Source organism: Pyxicephalus adspersus, chromosome 1, assembly GCF_032062135.1.
Source record: "Pyxicephalus adspersus chromosome 1, UCB_Pads_2.0, whole genome shotgun sequence".
Lineage (NCBI taxonomy): Eukaryota > Metazoa > Chordata > Amphibia > Anura > Pyxicephalidae > Pyxicephalus > Pyxicephalus adspersus.
The window spans coordinates 63963477-63975299 of NC_092858.1; the positions used below are offsets into that span (position 1 = coordinate 63963477).

General features: G+C 38.8%; 1 protein-coding gene across 2 annotated transcripts; it reads right to left on the reverse strand.

Annotated features, from left to right (window-relative positions):
* Positions 1 to 307: 307 nt before the first annotated feature.
* Positions 308 to 9867, reverse strand: LIG4 (DNA ligase 4). 2 transcript variants are annotated; one of them, XM_072411891.1, is made up of 3 exons: positions 9771 to 9867; positions 3901 to 3989; positions 308 to 3315 (listed from the first exon to the last, which is right to left on the reverse strand). In XM_072411891.1, the coding sequence occupies exon 3, from the start codon at positions 3305 to 3307 to the stop codon at positions 572 to 574; it is 2736 nt and encodes a 911-aa protein (XP_072267992.1). In that variant the 5' UTR covers positions 3308 to 3315; positions 3901 to 3989; positions 9771 to 9867; the 3' UTR covers positions 308 to 571. The 2 variants fall into 2 exon arrangements, with proteins under 2 accessions (XP_072267992.1, XP_072268000.1); XM_072411899.1 differs by lacking the exon at positions 9771 to 9867 and having other exon boundaries at positions 3901 to 9733.
* Positions 9868 to 11823: the final 1956 nt, after the last annotated feature.

Below are 11823 nucleotides of genomic sequence, written 5' to 3' on the forward strand. Positions count from 1 at the left end.
TTCGCAATTTCTTTAAACTTTATTATAGTGGCATGCAGTAATAATCTCTGTAACCTGCTTATTTCTTATTAATAAAAATATTAAAATATAATGTATTAAGACTGTAAAAATCCTTCTACCATAGGTTAATAAGATGACAGCATATGTGCAGACTTCCGAAATACAGGGCTTACCATGTTTCCAACACACTGAATTGATTGGTAGGGCCAACAAGAAGTGTATTTGTACTTACTTTTCACCACTCCATTAATGATCCCATACACAAGACAGGTAAATAGTACCTACATGTACAACATTTGTGTCGCCATTATTCATTAATAAAAAAAATAGCGTTTTTATTAAAAAGCTTTACACATGATTGAAGTAAGTAAACAGACAAATAAAACAAATAAAACATTTTTGCTCCTTAAAAGCTACAATAAAATATGCTTTCATACCTGAGAATAAATGTATATAATACAAATTTAATTTAGCTGAAATTCTAAAGACTATAACATAATGTCTATAACACATGATTATAAAATAAAAAATAAATTATAAAAAATATTCATTTTAAAACATCTGATGGGTATTACAATAAATAGTTTTGCTCCATTTGGAGTTTTCCCATATTTAATGAATCCAAAACCCATGAAACTTGAACAATTTTAAATTTTCTTTTAAATGCCCTCCGCAGAGTTTTCATCTCTGTAATTCGAGACTTATCATCACCTACAATTACATGAGAAACTCCTTCTTCAAGGTGACTCACCACTTTAGATCCATGAAATCGCAGCTGTAATGCAGTTATATTTAAACTTGAAGTTGGAATTTTCGTGTCTGGATCATTAACAGTTGTAAACATATCTACATATACAACACACTGGCGGAATATACTGTGGAAAGTGTCCTCCCATGAATAACGTTGTTCTAGGTCAGCAATCATATCCAGGGGGATTTTTTCCTTGCTGTTAGGCATTCTGCTAAACAGCTCCTTCAGCTCACTTTCATTGGTATCTGTGATGTAGCTGTCACCGTAGCAGTCATATTCAGTGGCAAAGTGCTCTTTGGTGGAGGGACACATATGAATCATATGTTGAGGCTGCCAAGGGACAAAGAGTTTTCTTTCAAAACACTCAAGCAGCCAGGCTGCTCTAACAACATCATGCTTATTTGATGAAATGATGTTCTTCACTCGAACATTTGTTATTCCAACAATGACACAGTAAGTGTCTTGCCCAGGATTTTGCACAACTATACCACCACATGCAGCAATCATACTCTCCAGGTCAGCCTTTGAATGCTCTTCTGTTCCACTCATTACACAAAATTCAACTTCTTCAAACATATTTGACTGTTTTGTGATGTTTGTAAGATCTGGTGCTTTTAGGTGTGAAACCACTCCTATGAACTTTCTAAGTTTAGGAGCTGTTTTTCGCTTTTTCTCTTGAGGTTCATCGTTTACATCTAAGTGTTTTGAAGCCAGTTTTCCAGAAGCCTTTTCTCTTAATTGTTCCAAGTCATCAACAGTCATGCAATCATACCATTCCTTGTCCTCTCTGATCTTTTCAATTCGAGGAAAACGGAGGGTACAGTTAGTTTTGTACATGTCACTGTGAACAATCTCTGCAGCCTTTACCTGGATAATGACAGAGTTACAAGGTTGAATATAGACCTCTGGCTTTTCAGTTGCACATAAAATACCAGAAGGAGGATCTCTTTTGCGGTAAACTTTCCAGTGAGGAGCCAATTTTAAACCAAGGTCATATAACTCTTTCATGGTGTAGCCAGAGCCTATGCGACACACAGAATGAAAAACAGATGGTTTTTCTCCAGGTGCGGGGGTTTCAGCTACAGCACATAAAAAATGAGACATCATTCCACCTCTCTGGCCCTTGCCCCAGTAACCTCCAACAATTAGCAGATCTAACTCATCCATTAGTCCATTTACATATTCTGGTTTAATTTTCAGCCACCCCTCCCCACGTTTATCAGGCTTATAGATAGACATAGGGTCTTTAACCATTATACCTTCTTCACGATTATCAATGGCTTCATTTAGTGCATCCACAACTTCTTTTCTAGTGGTAGCTTCTGCTTTTTGAACAATGTGAATTCTTCCAGTAATCGGAGTAAATATTTCATGAAGGATATCATACCTTTTTCTAAGCGTTTCATGAGCTAACTTCTGGTCATTATACATTAAGATATCAAATACACAGTAACAAGTTTGGAGATCAGAGTCATCAACCATTCTCTTTATATCGAATTTGTTTCCTTTTTGCATGAATGTCTGAGTATTTGGATTGTAAGCCATCATCTCTCCATCCAGAATACAGTTTTGCACGTCTATACGAAACACATTATGAATAAATGGTGTCAAGGAGCCTTCAAGGGGAGAAGCACCAAATTGCTGAGTGTAATCAAATCCATTTCGAGAAAAGTATTTGTAAACGTCACCATCCTTGTGCAACTGCATTCTCTCTCCATCAAGTTTTGTTTCAATATAAAAGCTCTGATGGTTCATCTGTTTTTCTATTTGCTGAATATTTGCAATAGCAGCAAGCATGGGTTTAAAAGCAGAAAACAAAGAAATGGAAACGTCACTGAGACATACACTGGGGTCGTGTAGTTGAATGCAAACTTTTTCAAGATCTGTGGTGACATTGTGCAGTTCTGCAGCATCACGATGAAAGATGGAGAATGCAGTTTGCTGGCTAAAGCCAAGTTTCATGTCTTTTATAATCATTCTTATAAGCCACTTCTGTTCCAAGGCAGTGGTATTAGCAATCAAATGAAGAAGACTTTTCTCAATTAGTTCTTTCTTTCTAGCTCCATTGTTGCTTGCTATTGCATCCAACTGTTCATTGACGTCCTGTATGGTCAAGTTTCCATCTTTTCGACACCGTGATTTTAGAACAAAATAGGCAATTGCAGCAAAATCTCCAGCGTCAGAGCTAGAGCCAGTAGGTGTTCTATAGTTTAAAAGTTTCAATGCATCTTTACCATCTTTGGGCAAGCCCAGAACTTTAATATACAGTTTGGCAAGCATAGTCTCTTTGATTCCATATGCCATTCTTTCTCTTTCAAGCTGTGGCAGGATGAGTCGCATTGCTGGGTAGAAAGAGTCTGTAGTCTTGGGGTTATTTTTATGTAAAGCATCATGAAATTTCCTCCAAGAGGCAACAAACTGCTTAAAAATGTTTACTTTTTCAGCTCGGTTCTTTGATTTCTGAATTCTTTCTAAAGTATTGCAAAGATCAGCAAACGGAACTTGTGATGCTACAGTGTCTTTGACCATGGAATTTGAGGAGCTAGATGCAGACATTGGGAAATCTGTAAATTTAAAGAAATCAATGTGTGATTCTGAAATATATGCTTTAAGTGGAAAAAGTTACACTTATATGTACAATTACTTAAAAATTGCATTGGATTCATTTTTTTTGGTTTGGATAGCTAATCCCTTGCGCCCTTTTTCCTGTGTTCCACATCAGGAAAGTTTATTTTTTATTCCCTGTCTTGGGACCCAACAGGAAGTAAGAAGAGGAAAGAAAATTCTCTTTTGGATAGTTATCACTGGAACTGATGTTCTCATTGGAAGATTTGTCCTCTTTTTGATTTTCCCTTACATTCATTTGGTCACAAGACAAATAGAATAGATAAATCTCTCTTGTGGGAACACAGAAGGTTCTAAATGTAAGGTAACTAAATGGAGAGTACATGGAGTAATTGCTCTCAGCACAGGCTCCATTAACTCCTAGCTTTTTTTTTTCTTTTGTAACCAAATTGGCCATATCCATTTAAAAATTTATGAGTAGAGACCAAAAGAAAATTAAATTTTAGCAAAGATTTGTTCTAACAAGCCATTTTTGTACTGCTATCCTTTATCTAAAAAATTCTAATGACATGGATGGTACAAACCTATTTAGCAGAGATTCTTCTGTAGAAGTGACTGGTCAATGTCTGGGGATCTCACTGTGTCAAAAGAACAGGCACTCAGGGCTAAAAACCTGCAAACAAATTAGCATCAAATAGTAGCCAATATCATGTAAACATTTACACCATACAGGACGACTAACTACTACTAATTATCACATCTCAAAGCAGTTTATCTGAGGACCAGTTTCCACTTTCACATATACTGGTTTAAAGCAGAACTAAACTAAAAATAAAAAAACTACACTTACCTTTAATCCTGTAGGCCCCTTGATGGTACTGGTCCTTTCCACAATCTGGTCTTGCCTCGTCCTGGAATTCCTGGAGGAAGCAACAGGTGTTGCCATCTTGTGTCATCTCTTCCATTTTCTTCTTGCTACAGCACCCGATCTCGCACTGCATCGGTGTGAGATCGAGTGACTCAGGCGCTGTTAAGGGGAAAAATAGAGAGCCGATCTAACTGCGCATATGTGAGCTCGGCATCTCTTTCATCTAGTAAAAAAAAATGTCCCTAATCTCAGGCATGCACAGACAGAGCCTCACAGGTTGCGTGACTTAGGTATCCCAGAAAGCTCTGCGCTCGTAGTAGGTCTTGTCCGCTTCAATGATCAAGACTTAAAGAGGCAGTGATGCACCCTTTTTGTTTTTTAATGGGTGTGGCACCTAATAGAAAAAAACTTTTTTACTTTAGTTAGAAGGGTTGTCCACCCTTCTATGTAAAGTAAAATAGTTGAGTTTAGGTACGCGTTAACAAAAAAGGCATAAATAATGAGAAAAGTGACTACTAATAGGAGTCACAAAAAGGGCTTACAAGCAATTATTCTATGACAGTGAGATTTTTTATTTTTTATTAATACAGCAGATGCCTTCCACGAGCACCTAACATCAGAAAGTGACAGATGAGTGCTATGTATTCTAATTCCATACACCAGACTAGGCATCCTTTTAAAAAAATGTCTTTCCGCTCTCATGATTGCTTAACTTGACGTGATAGAGACAAATACAGTATATAAATTATAAAAATAATATTTGTTACATCCATCAGCAAAAAGTGTTACACAATGCTGGTGTAGACCTTCCTGGATTAGTAAAATGGGTGGAAATATTATAAGAGAACAAGAAGAGAAGATTGATGCACACTGATTTTCTTTTTAAAAGTTCATGCAAATCTCACCAAACAAAATCACATAATCAGCTACAGGAAACATTTGCTTTTCTAGCCCAAACCTAAGAACTACAATTTAGGTCCCCTTCATGCCCATTAGTTCTAATATGGTATATTACCACTTGCTATATTAGGGTAATACTGGAGATAATCCATAGTGTTAGTGTCACATCGATATCAAACCATATACAACATTTATTTAACCAATTTTTAAATGGATTTCAACAGCACCAAAATTCCAATAATTCTATCTAATACACATTGATTATTCATAAAAACAATTTATTGTTCACTAAAAACACAAGAAGGTTGTGTAGACAAAAGACTACACACTTTTTGGTATTAGCAATTCTAATTATTAGACTATTACATAGTCTAATAATTGTCTCATTTTAATCTTTCAACACTTTTTGCAATATATTCATCAACCTGGCTGAGGTAAATAATTTAAAAATTGCCACTTGCACATACTTAAAATTATAAAACTGAACTGATCCCAAACCTTAAAGAGGCTTTAGGAGGATTTAGGATGTTGTCTTGGATAACGGTAGGAATTAATACTTTACAGACCTTAAAACAATTGTGAAATAATAATAATTCTCTCCTAGTGTTCTTCCTAGCCCCTTTTAGCAAGGTGCACCACCAGCACTTTTCAGAAACCACCTGGCTGTTTTTGGGTAGTTACTAATGCGTTGAGTCACAATATAGGGGCTGCCACCCGCCTACAATTTCTTCCCACCCAGCTTTAAAAATGTTCTGGGTTAAACACTGTAGTTACAGTGCCTCTTTGGGACAAACACACATTTTTCTTTGATTTAACCCTTTCTTTAGCATAGTGAGGATTCTTCTGTCATCAGCAGAGGAGGTGTTCCTTGGCTCTGGAATGATAATACAGACAGTTGATTTTGGTAATCCTAAGGTGTGACTAATGTCTCTAATGGTTCGTTTTTTGTTTTTGGGACTCATAATAGCTTCCTTCACTTTCATTAGCAGCTTTCCTTTTCATGTCCAACAATGGCAACTACAGACTCTAAATTCGCAAGTCTAGGTATCTTATCCCTGCACTAATAAAGCAATGAAGCCAATTGTCCTGAACAGTCCCAAATAGTGTTGTATTTTCTACATGGTGAACTGAAGTGTATGCAAATCATTTTAAACCAAAGACAGGAATGGGCACTTTAATTGTTTGATTTAAAATTTTACACTGAAGAGTGGATAGGTAAATCAAAGAAAAATGTGTCTTTGTCCAAAAACATATAAAGGACACCATAGGTGTTCTGACACTGAACTTATGGACAACCAGTCTTATCAGTTAAAGGGTTTCAATGATTTTAAGCCATTTTTGTTTGTCAGACAACTGGCCATTATTTAAAATGAGATTAAACACTGATTACAACACAGTCATATCGGTCTGTCAGTGAGTAAATGGTCACGTCCACCAATAACACAATTTCTGAGAACTTCTTGTAATTGCATTTGGCATAAACAAGTTGTCAGGCCTGACATTACAATAACCCCAAATCTCAATCCTAACTTCCCTCAGATGCAGAATAACGTAGTTGAAATAAAGTTCAATGTATGAACAATCCAAGGATAAAATAGATATGGACTACAAAATGGATGATGGTTGCCTCTTCCCTCGACATTTCCCCCTTTTGTTTGTGACTTTTTTAACCTAATTTTCACTATGGAACTTCTTATGATCCTGATCCCCTGGAACAACAAAACATAAACCTAAGCCCAAATAGAATATGACAGGTAGGTAAATTCCTATGTAGACCATCCATGGATTGGGTTCTTTATTCTCAAGTGCCCTGGCCTCTTTGCAAGCTTTGACTTTTAGCCATGTGTTTCTAAACTGAATCCTCACAATTTTTTTCCATAAGTGCCAATAGTCACATGTCTGCTTCCTGAAGACCCCTGGGGTCTATTACCTGTGATATTCCCCCATTCATAAACATAGGGGCCAGTTTTACCAATCTTAGGCTTAGCAAGCAGCCACAACCAACAGTTCAAAAGCTCTGACATGGAGGTGTTTAGAGGTGAACCCGCTGATCCTCTATTATAAGGTTACTGGTGAGCATGGTGGGCACAGGGACTGTGGGAAGGTAGAACACAGATCAGTACACTGTACCCATGTTCAAGTAGATTCATGCTTTTCTTTTCTCTACCCTATATTACAGTGTGACTACAAAAGAGTTATTTAGGCAGAAATTTTGACCAATATGAAGTCAGATTGGTTACAGATCAGCTCTGCCAACAACATTGTACAGTGGTAAAAGAACAAATGTTCTATTATAATATAGGAGCCACCTTTACAGAGCCTTGTGAGTGGTCTACTATGGTTTACCCTCTTTGACTTGTATAACTGCAATGGAAGCAACACACAGAATTACATTCTACTATTCCAGTACTTCTGACGCAGCAGATTATTAGTCTTTGAAATGTGTTGGGCGTAAACAATATGATCAATGTCACAAAAAGGAGGACTGATCTAGTCTTCTTATTATTTATTGTTATTATTGATGATTATAGGCTCCGTAGAATAAATGTTCACTTTTTGCCGATTACATGCAGCAGCAACATCAATCTTCTATAATAATACAGACATTGGCGACTATTAAATAACTGATGGGATTACCCTATGATAAAACGTTTTTGCTGTCAACTGGCACACTATACTCAATCTAACTGAACTTCTTGCCTCACAACTTCAGAATGGGCTAATTTTAACAGAGATGGGAGTCTTTTTTTCCAAGGGAGCAAGACGTTTAGCGCCCCTATTACCTGCAGCAGGTAGAAACACAATTTGCATTGTCGGCCCCCCATCTTTAACAAAAACTGCAGTAACTATACAAAATGGAATGGATGGCGGCCTCCTTACACTGAGACTATTGGATTACATACCGTAGTGGAACTTTGATTGCCTTTCTATTTTTTTACCACCATATAAGGGCTAAGAAAGTTCCAGTATGTATTGCACAGTGTATTCTTTTCTTGTTTAAAGGACTATAGTATATTTTTCTCTGTTATAAATAAAAAAAAATACAGACAATCCATGAAAATAAAAGCAAATTCATGCTGTTCACCAGTAGTGTATCAGTGCCCGTTTAAAATCACATTGGACTTTGGCATCAGGCAGGTCCATCCTCAATAGGTGTTCTTACACTGCCCATCCTTCATGCGTACACATGCACAGCTTGATTGGAGATTGGCAGGATACCCGGCACATTCCAGCATCTTCTACAGCTACCAGGACTGAATACACTCCTGCCCGCTTGTGCGGGAGTTACGTCATCCTGGCTAGATGACTGAAAATTGAAATGTAAAGGGGAGAAGGGAGGCCCTCATGATGGAATTGCTATAGTTGAAAGTGAACAGGGTTTAGTTCTGCTTTGGAAACATGCAAGAACATTGATCAGAATATTTTGGATGGCTGCTGGAAATCCAGAAAAGTCCAAAGGAGAAGAGGAGCATAGCACAACAGTTTAGGGAGGAGTCTCAACACAGATTTTTTCAGCCCTGAACCATGATCAGTGTGGGCACACAGGAGAAGCTGGCATTCACTGGGTTATGGACAACTGAAGAACAGCTAGGCATGGCAGGGAAAACAGAGCGGATGTACTGCCCATAGTCATGCCAATAACTATGTCTTCGGATCCCGGAAGAGCAGCGGGACGTGATAGCAGAGAAAAGCAGAGAAGCAGAGAATAGCAGAGAATAGCAGAGAAATCTAGAGCGCGATGGGATGAGAGGACGCGGCAGAGTTGTACCTTCATGTCACGTGAGCAGATCCTGTGGGGGGCTGGATAATGGGGCGCACATTTATTTCCCACAGGCCGTGCCATGCATTGACACCCTTGTGCTGGGCCCTGGCTGTGCTGTCCCTCAAAGGGGCTCACAATCTAATGTCCCTACTATAGTCTAAGGGCATTTTTAGGTGTAAGACAATAACCTTACTGCATGTTTTTGGAATGTTGGCGGAAACCTATGCAAACACGGGGAGAACATACAGACTCCATGCAGATAGTGTCCTAGCAGAGATTCACACCTGGGACCTAGCACTGAAAACTAGCCATTACAAAGCTGGGGCTGAATTTGTGGGGGAAGTATGAACCATCTTGTGTTCAGATTGTATGTCCAGACACATTCAACCATATGTGAAATAATGACCCCCAGCAGAGAAGGCTAAATGAAATGTAAAGCTATATAACATTTGTCAGATTGTTGGCAACCAAAATGAAAAGTTGTGTTCGTTCTGGGTGAAAATCTGTGGTCCCCTGACATTGTTCATCATTACACCCTGGCAGATTGATGAACAAATGATCGGGAACAACCTCTTATCTTTTCTTTAGAAGGGGCTCTGTGGAGGAGGCTGCTGGTTGTCCTCCCCGCAGTGTTACAAAACTCCTTCACTCATCTGTTATCATAATGAAAGTTTTTTCCAGCAGCACTGATCTGACTTCTGTACCGGCATCCAGCAAGGAATGTGATACTGAAAAGTCACCTGATCACTCTGCAACCTGATCATCAGAATAAATGTGGATTGTGACTGAGAGGTTACTATGGTAACAGTAGATCCCCCCCACCCATGACAGGAAAACTCTCATACATGACATGACACACGATGCCAACATACTCAGATTCGCCCCCTGGCTTCCATCCCAAACTCCCACCTCCTGGGGCTCACCTGCTGCCTTTTTGTTATTAAGCCACTGGTCACTTCAACAACACTAGAGGGCCGTATTACACCACTGACAACAGGCGGAGACAAAACAACGTCATCACTAAGGGCTAACATTCGCCTAATGGTAACGTTGGCTGTTTGACGTCATTAACGCGACATTTCATATTTTTCCACCATGCAAAATCATGAGATGCGGTAAAGTGGCATTTGTTGCATTAACTTACGGTCATACATTTTACGTTTCTTAAATTAATTGCCAGAAAAAAGTATTTTGGATGCCTTTTCCATGTACATTAGTGGAATTTAAGTAAGATATATCCCTTAACAAAGATGGCGGCGAAGCGTAAATCACGTGATCTGGGTGACAGCTGAGTCTGCGTGACGTTTGTCTTCGGATCCCGGAAGAGCAGCGGGACGTGATAGCAGAGAAATCTAGAGCGCGATGGGATGAGAGGACGCGGCAGAGTTGTACCTTCATGTCACGTGAGCAGATCCTGTGGGGGGGCTGGATAATGGGGCGCACATTTATTTCCCACAGGCCGTGCCATGCATTGACACCCTTGTGCTGGGCCCTGGCTGTGCTGTAAAAATGTCATTGTGCTCATGCCTTTAGCCAACTTGTCATTTGTCAGCTGCTTCCTTTATATCCTTCAGCTTTATTATTATTATTATTACTCTCCTATTATTATATACCGTATATCATGATGTATATATGGCCAATGCACCATGTACAATAATGGATTCACCTGATTATTGAGGTCAGGGAAATACTAATGTCATGAAGCTGGGGTGACAACCTATGTCCCTGTCCCCTTATTGTATATCTGGGTTGTCACTAACTCTCCGGGGCTTTCAATGGAGATGACATTTTATCATTACAGCACTTCCTGTATAGACATGACCCCCCCCCCCAATTGTCAACATCAGGGAACCCACCTGTAGCAATTACTACATAGAGACAACATTGAGATCTAACAAATGAAGAGAAAACATCATATTTGTGTGACAAATTGAAGTTATGATGAGTAGTACTGTGCAGGTTGGGTCACATGACCTATAAATTGGTATGAGGATTCAGCGGTGATCTTACAGGTCATACTATAAGTCATTCATGTACAAACCAACATTCATAGGCTTTAGTGAGTGGACAGGGAAGCATACACAGACTGCTATTAAAGCTAAACCAGACTCAGAGTTTACTCTCAGTTTCTTTAGATTTGCCATGCTGTTATTACAAAAAACAACAAAAAAATTGAACACAGATGTACTATTTACACACCTATTGGGGAGAACAGGATAAGCTTTTAATTGCAGTGCACACAAACCAGGAACAGATAAAATGACAGCAAAAACCAAACGTTTCATATCTCTACTATAGAGGATCTGACCTAACCATGCAATATGGCTGCTAATGTGCTGTACAATAGCGGGGATTGGGACAAAGGCAGGTAGGGTAATTATATGGCCATTAAGTATTTACCACTTTTCAGTAACCAGCCGGCTGTTTTTGGGTGCTTACTGAAAAGTTTGGGGATAATACAAAGACAATGGAAAAAATGGGGCATACTAAGAGTGTGAATTTTAGAAAGTTAGAACAAAGTATGGGGCGGTATAAAAACTGGTAGAATTAGAGCCACTAGGAACACTAAATGTAGTTTCCTCTGCAGCGCCTTTTAAGCCGGGAGCACCACCCAGCATTTTTCAGTAACCACCCGGATGTTTTGGGTGGTTAGTGAAGAGTTGGGTCACAATACAGATGACGCCACGCACCTACAATTTCTTTCTACCCAGCCTAGAAAAAATTCTGGATTGAACACTCTCAATGTGTCACGTGTTGCCCTGCACACTTTTTATCCACTCGCCTACAGATTCTTCCAACCCAAAAATTTCGGTGGAGAACACTCAACTCAGAAAGTACAAAACCTGCAAATTGCATAGCTCATCAAGAATGGCAGTCCGTATTTTTTTGTTTCAATCTTTTGTTATTAGGTTTCTACATTGTATTAACACATAAAAGACACATATACAAAAAAAATAATATCCATTTTTGTTCATA